This window comes from Camelus dromedarius, chromosome 3, assembly GCF_036321535.1.
Source record: "Camelus dromedarius isolate mCamDro1 chromosome 3, mCamDro1.pat, whole genome shotgun sequence".
Taxonomy (NCBI): Eukaryota; Metazoa; Chordata; class Mammalia; order Artiodactyla; family Camelidae; genus Camelus; species Camelus dromedarius.
Genome location: NC_087438.1, coordinates 104,262,695 through 104,284,380, shown reverse-complemented (window position 1 = coordinate 104,284,380; position 21,686 = coordinate 104,262,695). Strand labels below are relative to the sequence as shown.

General features: G+C 38.5%; 3 protein-coding genes across 3 annotated transcripts in view; 1 reads left to right on the top strand and 2 right to left on the bottom strand.

Annotated features, from left to right (window-relative positions):
- LOC105097008 (uncharacterized) overlaps positions 1-21,686 on the top strand; it is a 269,473-nt gene that overhangs the window by 208,887 nt on the left and 38,900 nt on the right. The gene's annotated exons all lie outside the window — the stretch shown is intronic.
- Positions 4,420-6,801, bottom strand: LOC105097006 (serine protease inhibitor Kazal-type 9-like). The gene is made up of 4 exons (XM_010989460.3): positions 6,602-6,801; positions 6,027-6,040; positions 5,174-5,292; positions 4,420-4,716 (listed from the first exon to the last, which is right to left on the bottom strand). The coding sequence occupies exons 1-4, from the start codon at positions 6,756-6,758 to the stop codon at positions 4,620-4,622; spliced, it is 387 nt and encodes a 128-aa protein (XP_010987762.2). The 5' UTR covers positions 6,759-6,801; the 3' UTR covers positions 4,420-4,619.
- Positions 16,452-21,686, bottom strand: part of SPINK5 (serine peptidase inhibitor Kazal type 5) — a 62,788-nt gene continuing 57,553 nt past the window's right edge. Inside the window, exon 33 of the mRNA XM_064484420.1 lies at positions 16,452-16,894. Coding sequence (XP_064340490.1) covers positions 16,886-16,894 — 9 coding nt within the window. The 3' untranslated portion in view covers positions 16,452-16,885. The remainder of the gene's footprint in view (positions 16,895-21,686) is intronic.

Sequence of the window (21,686 nt, the reverse complement as noted above, 5' to 3'; positions counted from 1 at the left end):
TCAGAAAGGAAAATGGCTTAGGAGATACACACTCCATAGGCAGGAGGTGGGCCACCTCAGAAAGGTGAGAGGGAGAGAAGTTGAGAGGTGTGGGGTGTTTAGTTTAAAGTAAAAGTAGATACACACTCCATAGACAGAGTGCAGACCATCTCAGAAGGCAAGAGAGAGACAGCAACCACAGGGTATGGAGTCGTTAGGTTTTATGGGCTCGGTAATTTCATATGCTAATAGGTAGGAGGATTATTCCAACTACTCTGGGGAAGAGGTAAGGATTTCCATGAATCGGGCCCCTGCCCACTTTTCGACTTTTTATGGTCAGCCTAGAAACTGTCATGTTGCCTGCAGGTGTGCCATGAGGCTCAAGGTCTACTAGAAGTCAAATCTTCTGCCATCTTGGTTCTAACCAGTTTGCTGTTATTCCTTCAATGGTTGTGCCCTGCCCCCTTTCCTCCCACTTCAGAAATATTAGGGAAAAAAAGACATGAAATCTCAAAACCCAGCGATAACTGTTGAACATATGAATTATATTGTTCCAGTTTTTAAAAATATGTGTGTGTATATATATATGCACACAGATGAACACATACATGTTCTTATTGTCATATTCAATCAAGTTTTTGTAGTATATGTTGTATTCTGCATTTTTCACTTAGAAATGTACTGTGAAATTTTCTTGATCTTTAAATAGTCATAGAACATGAATTTAGATGCCTAGGTCATATTTTGTCACATATATGGATTTTTATTATATTAATATTTTTTCCATAATTGCTCACTTAGGTTGATTTGGATTTTCATTATAATTAACAATGCTGGACTGAACACATTTTTATTTACCTCAGTTAATTTATCTCATTATTTCATTTCAAAAAATGCCTAAAAACAATCCTACTGGAAACTTCCAGAAAGGACTTAGGTCACATAGAATATGAAAGAATGGTTTTTATCCATATGGCTCTGTACTTGGAATACAACATGGAACAGTTTGAAAATACCCTGTCATCTTCTTGAGTAAATCATTCGTCCCCCAGTTGAGAGAGGTAGAGGCACTCCTTTTTTTATAAAGGATTTTGGACATAAAAGCAGAAGACCTAATTATAATATTTTGTCAACTTGAAAGGTAATTTATTCTCTGTGTACAGAATTTTCCTGTTTGCACAGTGGAGTAATCAAACCTTCCTTAGGGGGTTTAAGGTTTAAGCTTGGAAAACTGCTTGATCCAGGTTAGCCACTAGTGAAAAGCTATTTATTTTGGCCCTTTCTTTGCCTCAACACTGATATGGGCTTTATAGGCTCAGAGTCACAGAGTCATTGCATTGTGTGAATATTCAAAGACAATGATGAGAGTGAAATTACTTCCCACCTGATAATAAATAATTTACATTTTTTTCAACTTTGCTTTGTCACAGATTTTATTAGTAAGGCGTCGCTGGTTAAGTGAGTTCCCGTAGGCCTTCTACTGTCTGGGAGTCTGGTTTGTCAGGATTTGTCTAAGGCACTGGAAATACAGCAGTGAAGAAGACTGGCATTTTCCTTACCCTAATGGAGATCATGTTAGGAGAATACCAGTCAACAAATAATTAATCATAGCAGGAAGACCTGAGGAAGCAATTTTTAATATTTGAGTTTTCTGAATCTTGTGACGTTTTGCTATTTATCTTAGCCCCTGTGTTTCTCATCCATATCAATATGGAGAAATCAAATAATTAATTATACAAATCCAATATATCAACTAGGTAAAAGTGAAGCACAATATCCTAAGATAAAAGGAAGTGTGTATTATCACCATGAGGCTCTGTTTAATAGATACAAAGGTATTTAATCCTAAGCACACAGAGAAAAAAGTAAAACACAGGAAAGAAGACAGGCTAAAACTTTTTTAGCTTTCTCAAACGCCCCCAAATTCCAGTTGAACTAATATTGGGAGAGCAGAGTGGGTAAGACTAAGAGATCACATATTTCTCAAAGAACCCTTAGTCTGTGACTTCCCCACCATCTCCCGTGCCCATGGTTTAATTCCAAAAGCTGCAACTTGGGGCTTTGTCCCTGGGTGTCAGGTGCCTATTCCTAGCTATGAAATAATTTAATTTGTATGTTCCAGTGTCACCTCAAACTAATGTTTTCAAAACCATTTCCTCACTTTAGTCCAAAGCAGATTCTTTTCACCTTTCAGAGATGTCAGAATCCTTCACAGGATTTAATCTAAGGCTCCATGTTCTCTAGCAGAAAGGAAAGCCTCAACTCCACTGCCCAAACCACACAGCTTTCACAGTCAGCCTGTTCTGTACCCAGTTACTTCTCCAGCACACACTGAGCTGCCCTTCTTAAGGGTCCAAAAGCTGTTTCTCCATCACAGAAACGCCTCCACACAAATGATCAGTCCCACCCTGGGCTGTAGGGTGAAGTCTTGCCCTTCTCAGGGGTTTTGTGGCAGCCACAGGACAGCATTACCCAGACTTGCATATTCTCCTGGGGAAATTTGGTTAGACAAAAATGGAGTTTATGTAAATAAACTCACCTTTTCAATTTGTAGGTTCAAAAGGCAAAATTATGTACTTATTGCATAATTACATATATTTTTTAAACATTATATATAATATACTCTACAACATATAGACTGTTGTGTTTGTTTGTAGTTAAGCAAATCATTTGATATAGGTTCAACAACCATCCTTCCAGTCATGAGCTGGGATGGTCATCATCCTAGAAGTCTCCTATGAGTTACTGTCTGAATATTTGTATCCCCCACAAAGTCATATGTTGAAACCTAATCCCCGATGTGATGGTATTAGGAGGTGAGATTTTTAGGAGCTGAGTAGGTCAAGAAGGCACAGCCCTCAGGATTGGAGTTCATGCCCTTAGAAAACGGATTCCGGAGAGCAGCCTCTTGCCCCTTCTTTCATAGGAGGTCACAGCAAGAAGACAGTCTGTGAGCCTGGAAGTGGGCTCTTACCAGGCGCCAAACCTTCTGGCGCCTTGACCTTGGGCATCCCAGCCTGCAGAACTGTGAGAACATAAACTGTTGTTTAAGACACCTGGTCTGTGGTACAGACAGTTCCCTACTTATGATGGGTTCAACTAACAGATTTTCAGCTGTATAGTGATAGACATTTTGTAGAAACTGAATTTTGAATTTTGATCTTTTCCTGGGCTAGCGATATGCATCCGATAGTCTTGTGGTGCTGGGCAGTGAGCCACAGCTCCCGGTCAGCCACACAATCAGGAGGGTAAGCAGCTGATACGCTGACACCATTCTGTACCCATACAGCCATTCCGTTGGTCACTTTTACAGTATTCAATAAATTGCATGATATGTGCAACACTTTATTATAAAACAGGCTTTGTGTTAGATGATTTTGTCCACCGTAGGCTAATATAAGTGTTCTGGGTACATTTAAGGTAGATGAGGCTGAGCTGTGATGTTCAGTAGGTTAGGTGCAATTTTAGTGTATGATATTTTTAATTTATGATGAGTGTATCGAAATATAACCCCGTCCTAAGTGGAGGAAGGTCTGTATTTTGTTATGGTAGCCTGAGGAGATTAATACACTAGCTTATCATGTAACTAACACCTCAAGTCTTCCTTTCAATTCTTACTGAACTTTTAATAATTCTGGAGTGTAATCTTTTTGCATTGTTTAGTAATCAGTTCTTTCAGTCTGTCTGTTTGACTGGTCTACAAATGCCTTAATGGCTGGGACTCTTTTTGCCCATTTGTAGTGCCTCTCCCCACACAACACATTGCTTGACCTCTAGTGATCTTTCTATATATGCTGTTAGGGAAAAACACACAAATCTCTACAGCACAACTGGCAAACATTTAACCAGTCTTTGCTAAAAAATGAAAACCATCGCGCTTTGAACACGTGAACTAGTAGGGCATCACTATGCCCCTAGTTGCCAACTCACTATTAGAAAATTATTTTCCAAGGTAAATATCTTTGCACATTATATTTAGGACCTCAGTACTCTCTGGAGTCCCAGAAAGTTGTCACATCTCTATCTCATGACAGTCCTACGTATACCCTCATTTGTTCCCAACTAACTTGACTTTGCCTCAGGCCTTATTAGTGATTTCAACATTTAATTAGAGTCTGTTTTTTTTTAAACTCTCCCCCAAAATGAAAACCAAGATGCCTTCCTTTGCAGATGCCTGCATGTGACTGAGTTCTCTTTAAGGGGGTGATTAGCCTAAAGCATTATGTTATTCCTGGCCTGTTCCAATTCGTTTGTAGTATTAGGGATTCTCACTGTGTCTTTCTCCAACTCTGGATTTTCTGCTTTTCATTAGTGAAGCTAAAGGTAACATAATACTAATGGTTAGAGCCGCCCTTTGATCCATGTTTATTTTTTTTTAAATGAGTCTTTTTTAAATCGGGGCTATGAGCAGACTCTTCTCTCACCAAGGTGTGTATAATCTCTCCAGCTCCCAAAGTGAGTAGAAATAGAGGAAATATTTCTGTATGATTTATACATTTAGGAAAATGAGCATCGATGATTTCTTGAAAAGAAGAATTGTATCCACAAAGACAACCCTGACAACTTTCTGCTGAAAATCTTTTATTGAAGAATCAGATCTCTGGATTTGTCCCCACAACCGTCCTAGGGAAACCAGTTCTCTATGTGGACTCTGCCAAAACATATGTAGGGCCCTTGGGCACCGGGGAGACTCTGCATGGTCCATATTTTACGAAAAAAAGCGTGCCGCGGCTCCTCCTGCAAGAGAAATCATGTTTTTAAAAGGAAAGCTTTAGAGACCTTAAATTAAAAGTTGCATATTCTTAGTTCCAGCCAGCCAAATGCGTATGCACCATGAAAGGTGAGCAGTTAATCACTGAGCTTCAGCACTGTGGAAAAAAGGAACTCAGTCAACTGGTAAAAGCCAGTGCCAGGAGCCAACAAGTCTGTAAATTTCTCTTGTAGCTGCCACTTAATCATATGATGATGTTGATCAAGCCTCTCTTTCCCTAGCTTCAGTTTCTCCTTGTTACCCATTTCCTTTTTCTCTCCTTTTCTCTCTTTCTTTTTACCTCTTTTTGTAAAATGTCATTATCAGTCAGCCATCTCCTTCTTACGCTTTATGGCAGCATCTAGCTTACTGGGTAGCTAAGATGGCTTCTGGTTCTGGAGGAGAGGCTCTTCCTACACACAAAATGTTAAACTAAGCACTTACGCAACGGCGCTGCAGAACAAACATTTGTTGCCGTATACTCTTCCATCAGATCCACAATGAGGATTGTACTCCAAGGTGCATACAGTATAATCAGAATATTTGGGGCACAGAAATATCCTCTGTCCAAAGAAAGGAAAAGAGAAAAAACAATTGCAAAACGTTAAATCCTAGAAAGCCTTGAGGGATCATTTAATCCGAAATCCCACATGCCAGGGTACACATCCTCTGCAATTTACTTCATCTGTGATGGTGAGAATACCGTCACAGCGAGGGAGTGCTCAGCCCAAGTTCACGGCCGTCTCACTCACTCTCCACATTTAATTGATGAATAGGATACATCTGGGGATTCTATTTGGTACCTAATTTTGAATTAGCCATCTCCTGCTCATACTGTCATCCTCTTTATTCAGACCCTCACTATGTGTTGCCTACATGGTTGCAGTATCTGCCGGTTTATCGCCCAGCCTCCGTGCTTATTGGAGATTGAAATCACCTTCCACACTGATGCCAGAGTGATTTTTTTAGAAGCCAAATCAGATCTTGTTCAAATATTCAACTTTTTAGGGCTATAATGAGAGTCCAGTAGAATAATGAATGTGAAAACTACTGAGAAAAATTTAAAATGCTACCCAAAGGTAAAAGTTAACTTAGCCTCACTGCCCTTTTGCAAGGAGATTCCTTTTGCACCCTTTGAAAAAAAGAGACAGCACCAGGACAGGGAGAGTAGGAGCAGCTTCACCTCCTGCTGAATGATTTCAGCCCCTGCGCCCCAGTTTAGGTGCTTTCACAGCTCATTTACCCACAAGCTCTAATTTCATTTTTACGAAGACCACACAGAAAAGGTTGTACTCACTTTTGGCCGTATTGCTTGATCACCCGAAGAGTGTGGAATAAGATGCATTTGGAGAGACGGAATTGGAAAAGAGTAAATTCCACAGTTAGAAATGCAAAGCTAAATTCCTTGTTCACAGTAACTAAAACCCATTTCCCAACGTCCCTTGTCCAGGCCAGACCTAAGAGAGGTCACTTCTTTACTCAGGGCCATCTCAGGGTGAAGTCAGAGTGTATGTGGTCCTGATTTTAAAAATGGGGGAAAGGGCTTTTACAGGTACCCAGGAGATCCCGTGGGCATGCCCAGAGTAGGGTTGGGGTTATAGCCTCAAACTAGCACAGGTAGTTTCCAAAGGGCCAGTCAGAAACCTAAGAGATCGTGATCAGGAAATGAGCAGAAAGCTCACAATCCTTTTATTCTTCTCAGTCTCTCTTCCTCTTCCTGAAGGTCTCACTCACCCCCACTTTGTTAATCTGATCAATCCAAACAGATGCCTTCTACATTTTCTTTTGGCTTTAACATTCTGTAATTGCTGAGTACTGGGTATGTCACAGTTAACAAAAAACCACGAGTACTGAAAAGAATTCCTAACTCACCAGGTAGAGAGGCAGCCCACGTAGTGGCTGCCAGAGCAAGGATGACACAAGCGGTGATGCTCTTCATAGTGATGATGAAGGAGGGCCGTAGGGATACACTGCTCTGAGCAGGAAGTTCAGAGAGAGCGAGAAAAAGCAGTCCGCCAAATACACACATATATACACAAGGCAGGGTCCTGTCCTCGTTAAAAATTGACCTTCTCGATGATTGGCCGTTAACCCAAGCTAGGGCAGTTTATTGTATTTGTCAAGGAAAACTTCCTTATTATCTTGAGTTACTGACAGTTGGAACAATTACCTCTTAAAACTCACCTACCAAAAGATGTTTTGCATAATAATCCTTTGATGGTTGAGCAATATAATGGCATGACTATATTTGAGAAACAAATAAAATCATAGGGTAGTAAAGAGCAAGCAGACATTCAAATGACACGTATCACGGGTGTTAAGGGTTATAGTAAATGCATAGAACATAGAAGCCACGAGGACATGTCTTTACAACGTACCGTGGGAGACAAAATTAACAATCAGCCCTGTGAACCCCGCTTTTCTAGAGTGTGGGCGCACTTTTCAGCATTCTCCGAAGACCTGTCACATGATTACCTTTATGAAGGATGAAGAGCAGTAATGTTGCTGTTTTGCAGGTAGAACAACAAAATCAGAAAGCTTCAAGTGTATTGTCTTTAGTCACACTTAACAGTTGGGAGAGCCAGTTTCCCAGCATCCTAGGCCTACACTTTTTTTTTTAAACTGGGGTATACTACTTCATTAACTAACATGGATATTTATGATAAAAATCCAGATTTTGGCCTCCTGTCTCATGCCTCTTAAGACTGTAACCATGGTATTCTGTTTAACACATTCCCTGCTTCTGTATCTGATTTCTGTTTATCCACATAACCGATATTTTTTCAATAACGCAGGCCCAGTAATTTCCAATTACTTAGCATATTCCCCTCTCTTATCTCATGTGGTCTTCACATCAGCTCTCCAGAAGACAGAGTTAACATAAAAATAGAATTAATTCACAAAGAACAAACTCACAGATTGGAAGACTTAAAATTCCCCACAGCAGACATGTATTGAGATCTTGACCAAAACCACATCTTCCAGTTTCAAATCTTACGGTCTCCCAGTAGCTGATTGCATTTGTTTCTGTTTTTTTTTTAAGGTATGTCTCGCTCATTCATACTTTGCATTTTCCAATACCACCTCTTCTTCTCAGATAGATGTCTACAATTTTAGTTTATGCCGTTGTAAAAATTCAAATGCTTATACCTGACATGTATTTCAAGGCTTCATCAGCATTTGAAACATGTGCACCGCAATGAGATGCAATCCAGAAGCTTTTCTGAATGGGATAAGTGCTCTTCTCTCCAAGTTACGGTGAAACGTCTGATTAGACTGACCACGTTCTAAGTAGAGGGCAGAGATGAGAACAATGGCTCATTGGGTGTTAGACCCGGGGAGTCCCTGAACAAGCATCTGGGTCGGTGGTTTTCAAACTCTCTGCTGTGGTTGTTTAATTAAAAAATGGAACCTTTTCCACACAGAAATGTAATTTTATGAGGCAAATGATAAATGAACAGATTTTTTTAAAAGTAACTTAAATAGAAGCAGTACAGGGTTTAAAAGTACCTGCATTTCCACCACACACCTCACGGTTCCATGGAAATCTCTTTGAAAACGTCTGATCTAGACTGCAAACGATAGAGGAAGTGTGAGGCCCTGAGAGGAAGGGTATCTGGTCCAAGGCCACTCCATGAGGTGGATCCCCTGATTCTAGTACAAGACTCTTTCCCCTGTGCCATGTCTTCTCGGCAACCACACAGCTCCAAGTCAGCATTTCTGCCCCTCCTTACTTTCCCAAAGAATGTGAGGGAGGATCTGCCATCAGGGTCCTACACTCAGTTCTCTACTCCTCCCTGGATACCACCTTTCTGGGCACCCCCAGGATCTTCCATGTTAACTTTGCTGCTTAATCTCATTTTTAGGCTTCTCTCCAGTTTCATTCTGCTAATAGCTGTCAGTAGGAACCCAATCCAGGAAAATGTAGGCGTCTTCATTTCCTGTCTGGTTTTCACACTCAAACCTAATCTCTCACCAGTTAGGTTTTAATTTGTGTGTGTGTGTGCCTTCCTCTCCAGGAAGATTTTTTAAAAATTTTGTTTCATTTGTTCACGCATTTGTGTAAATTCAGAGTTTAAGAATCATGCCCTATAAAATCAACCTTCCATGGTCCTCCCTTTCTGGAAATCCTCATAGGAAAAATTAATCCTGTTAATAAACTCATAGCAGGACTGCATTTTCCTTTCTTCTTTTTGCCATCTACTCAGTAAACTAAGGATTTAGAAACAGTATGTAGAATTATGTTAAACTCAACATCATTGCAATTCATTGCCCAAATCAAAAGTCACCAACGAATCCACACCCATTTCTATTACCAGTTCCTTATCAGGCTCAAGATTTTTTCAAAACTCATTGATGGGTTTTGATTCTAGCGCTTGATGCGAATACGTACTGCACGTGAATTCCTAGCAAATCCCCAGCATGGTCCTACACAGAATAGGTGTGAGTTTTGATCAGTAACTGTAGATGTACAACATAATCTATTTCTTCTCTTTTTCTAAATAAACTTATGTGTGATTCTCAGCGCTCCACTCTGCCTGGATTTGGGGAGATTTGGTCTCATTCATTTTTGGAGTTTATGAGGATCTGAGATGCTTACGCAGTGCACAGAACATGAGAGCAGGTCCTCTCTCGTCTCTGGACGGTCGTGACTGCTGCGTGCATCTCGGTGGGCAAAGCCTGCCTTAAATGGTTCACCTCACTGAGGCTGTTCCCTGATTCTGTGCCACATGTGAGACAGGGTGATTTCTGACTGAGATTGAGAAACCCCTGAATCTGCAGACACTTTGTCACAGTCAGCAGTCGCTGCCTGTTCAGGAAGCTGCCCAGCAGCAGTCTTGTTAGAACTCAGTCTCTCTGATTTCTCTTGAAAATGTTATTTCTTCTGTCTTGGTAAGTTTCTAAAGTATTCATGCCACTAAGGGTCATTTTTTTTTTTTTGGCCTATTTTCTATGTTTTTGTCCAGTTGATTTCAAACCTCCTCTAAGGCAAAAAATATATCCCTTTTTCTTCTAGCTTTGTGATAACAGGAGGAAGGACAACTACAAAGAAAGCGAGTTAATAGCTTTTAACCACTGCCGTAGTTGCTGATGCTGTGTTGTGATTTCTTGTTTGACATACTGGCATTAAGATGACTGTATCAAAATCCCATTCTTCTTTAGAATCTTATCTTATGCTTCCAGATAAGTGCGTATCTGGGGGTTGAGCACCTTCTGAAATTCTTCTGTGGGCCCTTGCAAGTGGAGGTCATCTAACTGCCTACAGCTCTTCTCAGTGCCTAGGAGCAGCCTCTAGAGAAGAGTGTGACATTTCCTGCTTAATTCAACAATGTCTGTCCTGTGACCAGAGGCTGGGACTTATGCAAATATCCTTTGTGAACGCAATTTGTCAAAAGCTCTTTTTTAGAGACCTTGGCAATTGGCGCTCTGGCAGCCTTCTCACATGAATTCTAGGAGCAAAGTGGACCCAGAGATGAGACTATAATAGCTGGCAAATTTTCATTTTATTCCTGCTCCCAGGACTTCTTTCTTGTAAGTCAAGCCATTAGAATTCACTTCTCATTGCTAATCCCATGACTCTGTACTAAAACACTTCCATATGTACTGTCTCCTGCCACACAATCCATAGATTTGGAATTGAAGTGTGCCAGAAATAAACAGAAGTGACCATTTCTGTAGATAATGAACAGTTTTCTAGGATCATGGGACTAAAAAAAAAAATCTAGTCTTTTGCCTGAAAATATGATCAGATAGATAATATCATTTGCATGAAAAGCATGGAACTGTGGTTCACGAGACCAGAGGGAGTGGTGTAAGAGACATAAGATTAAAAACCGTTTACTTGAATGTATATTTCTCATTTACACCCATGTGGGTAAGCTCAGAAAATCACTTCCCCTCTCTTGGCTTCAGGATTCCCATACATTAAACACGTGAGATAAGTCATCTCTGATTTTCTTCTAGCTCTGTCAATCTAGGATTTTATCCTGAAATAAAATAACCTTTCCCTGATTGAGATTTTCTTTTGTAGTGGTAAATATATTTAGCTGATAAAGAGCAATTAATTAGTTGAAAGTTATTGTAAGATTAATTATAACAATACACCTCACAGCATTTTTTTTTTCTGGGCTCACACTGCTTTTGCCTTTCTCTTTAGCTACAGCTTTTGCTAATATTTCTAAGAAATACCTCGTGAATCTAGCCTTCATGTGGGGAGGAGGTATGTTTTATAAGTTCATATTTTCATGTAACTAGCTTGTTTCTAACCATCAGTGCCAGCAATTTTAAATTTGTACCAGGGAGGTAATGTGGAATCTCTAAATTCTTTGAAAATCAGTCTTTGTGGGCTTTATGTCGTTGACTGTAACTGAGAGTGCCTGTCCTAAATTTCCTTTTGAAACTTTTATCTTAAGGGTCTAGCTTTACTCAACAACTTTTAATAAGCAATTGCTCCATGCTAGGTGTTGTACTAGCCACTAGGAAGATAAATAAGAACATTAAACTAACTCTTCTCTTAAAAAGTCACAGTCTAATGAGAGACATGGACTTGTAAACAGGCAGCTGTGAAGCAGTGACAGCTGGTAATACAGGTGTAAGGACAGGGTGTCAGGGGAGCATAAGGAAGGAATAACTAATTCACATTCAGACAGGAAAGAAGTCGTGGAAGACTTTTCTCGAAAAAAAAAAAAGCTGCATTTTTAATGTGTTGAGAACAAATTAGTGTAGAGTTTAAAGGAATGGATCTTGTGAGATAGAAGGAAAAAAGTGGGAGAAGGACCAGGGGTTGATAAAGGGGATATGTTAGGAGGAGAGGACAAGTAGGAACAAGTTCAAGAAAATTATTCAAGGGTAGAAGGGAAAGTGGACAATGTAGGAGTTGAGACTGAAGAGGTGGACAGAAGGCTTGCATGTCAGGAGGAGTTCGGCATTCATCTTGGGGGCTGGAGAAGCCACTTAAAGGTTTTATGCATAATACCATCAGATTTGGACTAGATCATTACTCTGCCTGCAGTGGAGAATGCAGTGGAAGGGAGGAGACTGAAGCAGGGAAGTCATGTATAAGGCCGTTGTGGTCGATCATGAAAGGATGATGATGGCTTAAACCAAAGAGTTATTAGATTTGGTGATCAGCTCTGTAGAGGATAAAAGGGAGAAGGGAAGACAGTGCCTAGATTTCAGGTTTATCTCATTTTGCTTCTTTTTTTTTTTTTTTACTGCAGTGTGTCTGCTTAGTAGGAGTTTTCAAAAAAAAAAATCAAACTGGGAAATTAAACAGATCTCTGTTTTGAAGAGATCATTTGGAGATTAAAAAAAAAGTGTAAAGAATGGAGACAAGCAAGTCTGTGAGGCCACTGAAAAAAGTCCACTGAAAGGAAAGAGGGTCTAAGTTTATAAAATAAGGTAAAATGTGAGAGATGTCTTTCGGCGTGAAAGACATTTACAAGGTCTGTAACAGATTAGGAGAGAGAGCATAGAATAGCCTGGAGGAGGATTATTTTCATCCCTGACAGTAATCCAGAAGGAAGTACAGTCAAAAATGAAAAGTCCATCAAGGATAACAAAGACTTTATTGCATTTTTTTTTCCTGGGACTTATTTTCAAATGACAAAGCCTCTCTGTTCCCTCTTCATGCTTGAAGAATGATTTATAGCCATATATGATTTAGATAGAACTTAAACTTCAGTACTGGGGAGAAAAAGGCATTTGTGTGCCAGGATGGTTTCAAGGAAAGAACAAGATACCATGTTATGCTTTTTTTTTTTTTTTTAAGGAGGGAATCAGATACTGCCCATCATTGGTAGAGGCCACAGGGAGTGTTATTTGAGGACACATTCACTCCATTTACCGTAATCTAACTGTGAAATATATGAGATTGGCCTTGGTCAAAGTCAACCAACAAGGCCACAAATTGGGATACAAATGTCAGTCTTGCCATGTGCTTTTCTCAGTTTCAGGCACATATTAAGTGTTTAGAAATGTCAACACTTATTATTTTCTACTATCATTATCATAGAATAAGAAGCATGGTTAGTATTTAAGTGTACGGAAGGTAACAAAGACAAGTGAGTTACAAAGGAGGAGGACAAGAGACAGAGTCTTCTTTGTTTTTGAAATATAGTTCATTTACACTATTGTGTTAGTTTCAGATATACAGCAAAATGACTCAGTTATATATATATTTTTTTCAGATTATTTTCTGTTATGGGTTATTCTAGAATATTGAATATAGTTCCCTGTGCCGTAGAGTAAATCCTTGTTGCTTATCTATTTTATGTATAGTAGTTTGTATCTGTCAATCCCCTATTCCTTATTTATCCTCTCCCTTCCTTTTTCCCCTTTGGTAACCATAAGTTTATTTTCTGTGCAAGTCTGTTTCTGTTTTATAAATGAGTTCATTTGTATTATTTGTTAGATTTCACATGTAAGTGATATCATGTAATATTTGTCTGACTTACTTAGTTTGATGTTCTTTGGGCCCATCCATGTTGCTTTAAGTGACAATATTTATCCTTTTTATGGCTGAGTAGTATTCCATTGGCTATATATACCACATCTTTAGCCACACATCTTTCAATGGACATTTAGGTTGCTTCCATGTCTTGGCTATTGTAAATAGTGCTGCTATGAACATTGGGGTGCATGTATCTCTTCTAACTAGAGTTTTTGCCTTTTCTGGATATATGCCCTGGATTGGGGCTGCTGGATCATATATGGTAACTCCATTTTTAGTTTTTGAAGGAACCTATATATTTACTGTCCTCCATAGTGTCTGCACCAATTTACATTCTCACCAACAGAATAGGAGGGTTCCCTTTTCTCCACACCCTCTTGAGCATTTATTATTTATAAACTTTTTGATGATAGCCATTCTGACCCTTGTGAACTGATACTCCCAATGTGGCTTTGATTTGTATTTCTTTAATAATTATTGATGTTGAGCATCTTTTCATATGCCTATTAGCTATTTGTATGTCTTCTTTGGAGAAATGTCTATTTAGGGCTTCTGCCCATCTTTTGATTGTGTTGTTTTTTTTGTTGTTATTGAGTTGTATGAGCTGTTTGTACATTTTGGATCTTAAACTTTTATCAGTTGCATTGTTTGCAAATATTTTCTCTTATTCTGTAGGATGTCTTTTCATTTTGTTGATGGTTTCCTTTGCTGTGCAAAAGCTTTTAAATCTGATTAGGTCCCATTTATTTTGCATTTATTTATTTTGCCTTGGAAGACTAATCTAAGAAAATATTGCTATGATTTGTGTCAGAGAATGCTTCACCTATGTTCTCTTCTAGGAGTTTTATGATGTCATGTCTTATACTTAGGTATGTAAACCATTTTGAGTTTATTTGTGTATATGGTGTGAGGCCATGTCCTAATTTCATTGATTTACATGTAACTGAAGAGACAGATTTTTAACCATTACTGAGTTCTAGCCCAGGGGTCACACCTGGCCCACCACCTATGTTTGTAAGTCTTTGTTTTATCGGCACACGGCCATGCATATTTAGTAACATAAGGCAAATTCGTATGTTAACACAACAGCAGCGTTGAGTGGTTATGACAGAGACTGTATGTCCCACAAAGTCTGGCTCTTTATAGAAAGTTTGCTGACAGAGTCTACATAAGTGCTCTCTGCACTTGTTTCTGAAGCCTTGACAGAGGGAGACTTCAGGTGAGTTCCTTACATGAGAAAATAAGAAAGTTGACAGTGGTGGATCTATGAAAACCCATTTTCTGACAATAGAATCTGAAATATCAGTCACAGAGAAATGTGTAAGTTGGTGGTAGTGACCAGGAAGCAGGGACAGAAATAGTCTGGCTTTCTTTAGTTCTGTTTCAGGATCGCTTGTCACTTCCTGGTTTAGAATTTTAGGGCTGCTTTGTGAAACATCAGTGAGATGGGTCTGGTTTTCATTTGCCTCCAGTCCATCAAGATACGACTCAAGAAGCAACTCAAAAGTTAGCTTACTTGCTAGTTAACTGTAGCTGTTTTGTTGTGACCATTTTGACACAGATGACATTTTATATTCACGTCTAGGTTGTGTCTCCAAAATAAACAACTTTCAGCTTTTTTTTAATCTCCCAGGTAATGTTTTCAACACATTCGCACTCTTACCCCTGATCCCTGAGCCTTAGTCCATTCTGTACTTTATTATCCTTGATCCTGATCCCATTCTTGACCCCTGCACCCCTACTTCACCCTTGACCTTCACTGGGTCCCTGAGCATTTGTTCATCCTGTGTCTCATCCCACTCTGGGCCACCCTATCCTTCACCTCACCCTATCCCTAAGACACACTCTCCCTGCTGCTCTGAATGATTATCAAGGGTTGGTTAAGTCTTTAGTGTGAGATAACCAAGTCTTTTGTGCACATTACCTAATAATCATAATCAAATTAATACTGAAAGCAGTATAAGGGGTTGGTTCTTTATATCTTAATGAAATATTCAAAATGACATAACAAAGCAGCTACTTCTCAAAAAAAAAGTAAAATATTTTCCTGGCCAGGAAAATAGAATTTCTGGATTTCCTAGAAATAACCAGGAAGGAGATACAATCTCATATGTTATAGAATCTCTAAACCCATCTTGGATATCCTGGAATTGCCAAAGGAAATAGCAACATTGTTTCCTCTTTTTTGTCTGAGATGAATCTGTATTTTCATGCTTAAACAATGATTAACAAGCCTTTTTTCTTTATTTTTTTTTAATAATGATAACATAGGAAAAACAGAGGGATTGACTTATTTTCACTCAGTTACAAAGGACAGAGATCACAGAATTCTACTACAATTGGCCTAGTGGCAACTTACCTAGAAGAAAAAGGGCAGAGGAATTATTACAAAATGAACTTCCCCAATCCAAGTAGGCCTGCCATTCAGACACAGTTCTTCCATAGCTGAGAATGGCTTGAAGCATAGTGGATTCCCCTCAGGCTTCCTCCATCTACCGTGCGTTCAACGTCAGCCCACAATCTGCAACTGAACAAAGTAACTCGGTACTGGGTACTGTCACAGGGTACCAGGAGCATGACAGGTTTTCAGCATCGAGACGGGAGCTTACAAGCTGTTCCATCCCACCCCTCTCTAACGCTTGTATTCCTGGTAGATTTCTCAGGTGTGTTAGGTCACTGTCTAGTTTAGTAGCCTCTGGCTCCATGTAGCTACTGAGCACTTGAAACTTGACTGGTCCAAACTGAGACATGCTGTAAGTATAAAATACTTACCAATATTAAAGACTTAGTAACATAAAATTTTTTACCAATTATATTTTGAAATAATAGTTTTGATATATTGGGCCAAATATATTGCTAAAATTAATTTTACACATTTCTTTCATAGCTACCAGAAAATCTGAAATTACATATTTTCATATGTAATTTGAAATTTGTGGCTCCTATTTCTGTTGGACAGTGCTGTGGAGACTTGCACACGTTGGCAACTCTCTTTGCCGTAGTCTTCCCCCAGACTGTGTGTCTAAGACCCTGATACAGGAAATCAGAAGGCAATGTGATTGAATGTGAGAAATTACTGCTCTGTGTCATTGGATGAGGTCCACATAATTGGGATAGTTAGGCTATTCATGGAAATACAGAAGCTAGATAGAGGAGGTGGTAAGGTAACAAGATAGTGAAGGTGAGGTTGATTCATAGCTGACTGAGCTTTATATAGCTGTTGGCTGCTGGGGAACCCTGTCTCCCCACCTCTCTTCTAGACATTCCTTCTCAACTATGACAGTAACTTGAATCTGAAAAAAAAGTGAGCATTCTCTCTCCACCCACAGGCATGACAAGACACAAGGGTAGAGTTTATTCAGCTTCTGCAAAAACACGTTTCTATTATCCACAAAGAAGTCCCAGAAATCATGTTCTGCTGGGTGTACTTTTATTGAACAGGCAGTTGAACAGACAGCATTGTGATCAGGTTTCCAGAGCACAGACTGGGTGAAGATGTCTCTGTGCCCTCAGATCACAGAATCTAGGAGGAAAGAGATGGAAAAGACTGAAAATTAGTGAATCCATTCCCCCAACAGCTCTGTATTGCTTTCTATAGTAAATAAGACAAGCTCTGAAGAATTCTTCATATATACAGATGGTGAAGGTAGGCGATTCATAATTGGAGTACACATTTTCTCTCATGGTGTTCACCAACTCTTGCATCATTTGAACTAGAAGAGAAGATGAGTAGGTTAGATGCTAGCAACTCAAAGACACTGTAGAAACTCAGGCTGTACATATAATAACTGTACCATAATCAAAGAAATCCAGATCCCTGCATTCTGCCAAGAACACACAATTTCAAATCACTTTCACATATCATTCACTTGATTCAATGAGTATTTATTGAACACCTTGTACATATTACCTGTTGAGGTAGATATAAAAATGAACTCTGCTTTTGATTATGTGTAACCTTCATGGTAATGAAAAGAGGAAGCTCTCATTCACATCATTTCACAAAGGAGGAAATTGAGCTTCAGAGAAGTTGAGTGACTTGCCAAAGGCCTCACATTTGGTCAGGACTTAAATCCAATTCCTATAGCAATTAATGATCTACTATTATAGTTTGTTTGAGGCCATGAGAATTTAATCAGCTAGTTTCCTTGCCTGACTCATCCATGTAGTCATACATATATATTTTTAATTGAAGTACAGTCAGTTACAGTGTGGCAGTTTCTGGTGTATAGCACAATGTCCTAGTCATGCATATACATACAGATATTTGTTTTCAATTCTTTTTCATTAAAGGTTATTATAAGATACTGAACATAGTTCCCTGTGCTATACAGAAGAAACTTTTTAAAATCTATCTTTATATATAGTGGCTAACATTTGTAAATCTCAAACTCCCAAATTTAATCCCTTCTCACCCCCTTTCCCTGTAGCCATAAGATTGTTTACTATGTCTGCGAGTCTGTTTTTGTTTTGTAGATGAGTTCATAGGGTCCTTTGTTTTCTTTCTTTCTTTTTTTTTTTTTTTTTTTTTTTTAGATTCCACATATGAGTGATATCACATGGTATTTTTCTTTCTCTTCCTGGCTTGCTTCACTTAGAATGACAATCTCTAGGTCCACTCATGTTGCTGCAAATGGCATTAGTTTATTCTTTTCTATGGCTGAGTAGTATTCCATTGTATAAATATATCACAATTTCTTTATCCAGTCATCTGTCGATGGACATTTAGGTTGTTTCCATGTCTTGGCTATTATAAATAGTGCTGCTGTGAACATTGGGATGCATGTATCTTTTTGAATTAAGATTCCCTCTGAATATATGCCCAGGAGTGGGATCGCTGGGTCATATGGTAAGTCTATTTTCAGTCTTTTGAGGAATCTCCATACTGTTTTCCACAATGGCTGCACCAAACTGCATTCCCACCAGCAGTGTAGGAGGGTTCCCTTTTCTCCACAGCCTCTCCAGCATTTGTCATTTGTGGACTTTTGAATGATGGCCATTCTGACTGGTGCGAGGTGATACCTCATTATAGTTTTGATTTGCATTTCTCTGATAATTAGTGATATGGAGCATTTTTTCATGTTCCTATTGGCCATTTGTATGTCTTCATTGGACAATTGCTTGCTTAGGTCTTCTGCACATTTTTGGATTGGGTTGTTTGTTTGTTTTTCTTGTTATTAAGTTGTATGAGCTGTTTATATGTTCTGGAAATTAAGCCTTTGTCAGTTACATCATTTGAAAATTTTTTCTCCCATTCCATAGGTTGTTGTTTTGTTTTGCTTATGGTTTCCTTTTTTGTGCAAAAGCTTGTAAGTTTAATTAGGTCCCATTTGTTTATTTTTGCTCTTATTTCTATTGCCTGGGTAGACTGCCCTAGGAGAACATTGCTAAGATTTATGTCAGAGAATGTTTTGCCTATCTTTTCTTCTAGGACATTTATCGTGTCTTGTCTTGTATTTAAGTCTTTAAGCCATTTTGAATTTATTTTTGGGTATGGAGTGAGGGAGTGTTCTAACTTCATTGATTTACATAGGGCTGTCCAGTTTTCCCAGCACCACTTGCTGAAGAGACTGTCTTTTCTCCATTGTATATTCTTGTTTCCCTTTGTCAAAGATTAATTGACCATAGGTCAGTGGGTTTATTTCTGGGCTCTCTGTTCTGTTCCATTGATCCATATGTCTGTTTTTATGCCAATACCATGTTGTTTTGATTACTGTTAGTCATATGTTCTTAAAATCAACATTTAAAACATAATATCGGTGTTTAAAAGATGTTTAAATGGGTAACTGCATCTTGTCTGCTGGTCTCACCTGTAACAGTAGCAATATTATTATTCCAAACTCAAACCTCTGTATTCGTTCTCACATTTACCCCATAAGGCTTCCTTTCATTTGTTGGTAGCTGTAATCTTGTTGAATCCTTGAAGATCTTTGTCATGAAATTGATAATAGTCATTTACTCATCTCTCAAAATAGTATTGATATTTTTCTTGACATAGGAATTTCCTTCCAATGTAGCTAATCTTTAATTACTTGAGATAATGCCTTCTCTAGAGCCCCTGGTTTTCAGAATCTCCTGACAACTAAAGGATGGTGGCAGAGGATAAAAAATGAAGGCAGAAAATCTACACTGGACCTCAAATATAATATTCAATAACTTTGGTAAATTGCAGGATTTCTCCCAGGGTTGATTTTCTGTAAAATAGGAAAGATAATGATCCCTGCCCTGAATACAGGTTTATTGTGAGGATGCAAAAGGAAAGATCACACAAAACTCGAAAAAGTTACATAAATCTTGGTAGTTATGTTTACTGTATAATGTAAAGTACTTCTTGGAATAGGAAGTAAAAGTATGGGTTCCAGGATTTTCAATCTAATTTTCCAGGAAAGTTGTAAGTGCCTGGCCTTTTCTTTATTCTTGAGGTTCCAGATTCTCATAGAGAATCCTCTACCCAGGAAAAAAATGTTTAGGCAGTAGGTTCCAACTTCTGGGATATGTACCCATAATAGTTACTAGAACAATGCAGGGTGACACCGTATATCACCTTGGTGTATCCAGGATCACATAATTGAATCATACAGCAAGCAGGAACTGAACCCTATGCCCAGGATACCTCTTGTTCTAATGATTTGTTCCATCAGATAACACTAAGTAATTCCTGTCCTTAACAATGCCTGTTATATAACTCTAGTGGGAAGAAAACACCCAAAAATGAAAGGAGGGAACTTACAGAAACCTTTTGGCTCTGGCGAGATTCTTCATTATTTGAATAAATACATCTTATTAGTATTATTCTATGGCAAGTTCCTCATAAAGTAGTTTTCATCAAGTTGTCTATATGAAATGACAGCAAGGCGTGATCTAAGGTGTGGTCTGTAGGACTTGTGTAAAGATTATTTTTACCTCCCTGTTCTGAGATGTGTGTGACCGAGTGTGTTTGAAATGCGGGGGGACGATTATATTCTGGCAATAAAATGAGGAGCAAACCGCCGAGAGTTTCTATATGTAGTAAGATGGCAAAGATAGTATAGGGACTAGGACAAAAGTTTAAACCCTCTCTTTATGGGTGTGTAAAGACCCAGAGTAGACAAACAACTTTTTTAACCCACATGAGAAAACAATGATTTCATTCCAGTACCCCACCTACTCTCCTCTGCCTCCCAGCTGCCAGTGCAAAACCAGAAACACCTAGCTGACAACTCTTGTTTTTCCAGTTTCCCATATCAGGGCTCACTGAGTAGTTCTTTTGAATATGGTCTCATCTAGTGTTGCTTAAGATCCCCAAATCTGGTGGAATTATTTCTAATTCCATATTGCCAGAGCTTTTGGTGGCAGGGAAAAGGAGCAAAAAAGTTGTGAATCATAATAAGTAACTATCTTAAAGAAATATATTTTCAATGTCAAATATAAATTTATTAAAACATTATTTATTAAAATTATTAAAAATAAATAAGCACTGCGCCAGGGTCTGTTTCTTTATATTCATACTTTAGACTCTTAGGCATAATAATAATAAATGCTATTAATTTTTAAACACTGTGCCAAATCCTTGAAAGTCAGTATTTATTACATATTTTCAATAACTCAGTGAGATCTTTGGTTACATATTTATATGATTTGCCAAAGGTCTTATATATGAAAAACATATCAAACTCTGAACCTGTATTTTCTTGGTAACAAAAAATTCTCTCTTATTTGAAAATTTCTAGATTTTTGCTCAGGTCATATATATCATCTTGCCTGAGAAAGAGATTCCTCAAACGGAATATCAGGCGGAATGTTAAACTTATTCCAAGATCCCTACTGGATGCCTGGGTAATACCAAACCCTATATATACTGTTTCTTCCTATACATACGTACATACCTATGATAAAGTTTAATTTAAAAGTTAGGCATGATAAGAGATAAATAACAATAAATAATAATAAAATAGAACAATTACAATATTATGTAATAAAAGTTACATGAATGCAATCTCTCTACGTGATGGGATGATGTGCGGTGAATGATGCTGGAATTGTGACACGGTTTCAGGCCACCACTGACCTGACAGTAGGTCAGGAGGAGGATCTTTGCTTCAGGTGATCCTGTATACTCAAGCTATGACAGCGTTGGTGGCTAGATACCAAAAAATGATGTCAATGGTTGGGAATCCTTGATAGTTGAAGGGTTTTTTGCCCAAAACGTTTAGAAGAACATTCTAATCAGAAATTGTTGCTCTTTCTAATGCTTCAAAGTGTTGCTGTAGAGGTTGTAATCCTTCGGGGATCATATGGGTGATGTTAATGCTGTGTTCCATCTAAAGATTGTCTTCCATAATTTTGTCCTTTAATGTCTGCAGTTAGAAATGGTTTGGCAAGTTTTGGTAATGTAAATTGCTGGTTCTGCTTTAGTTTCTTCTTTATCTTCCTCTTCCTCTGTAGATGACTCAACAAGTTCTTCCAGCTTCTCATTCATTAACACTTCTCAGTGGCCTTCAATATGTTATTCGACTTCTTCATCAA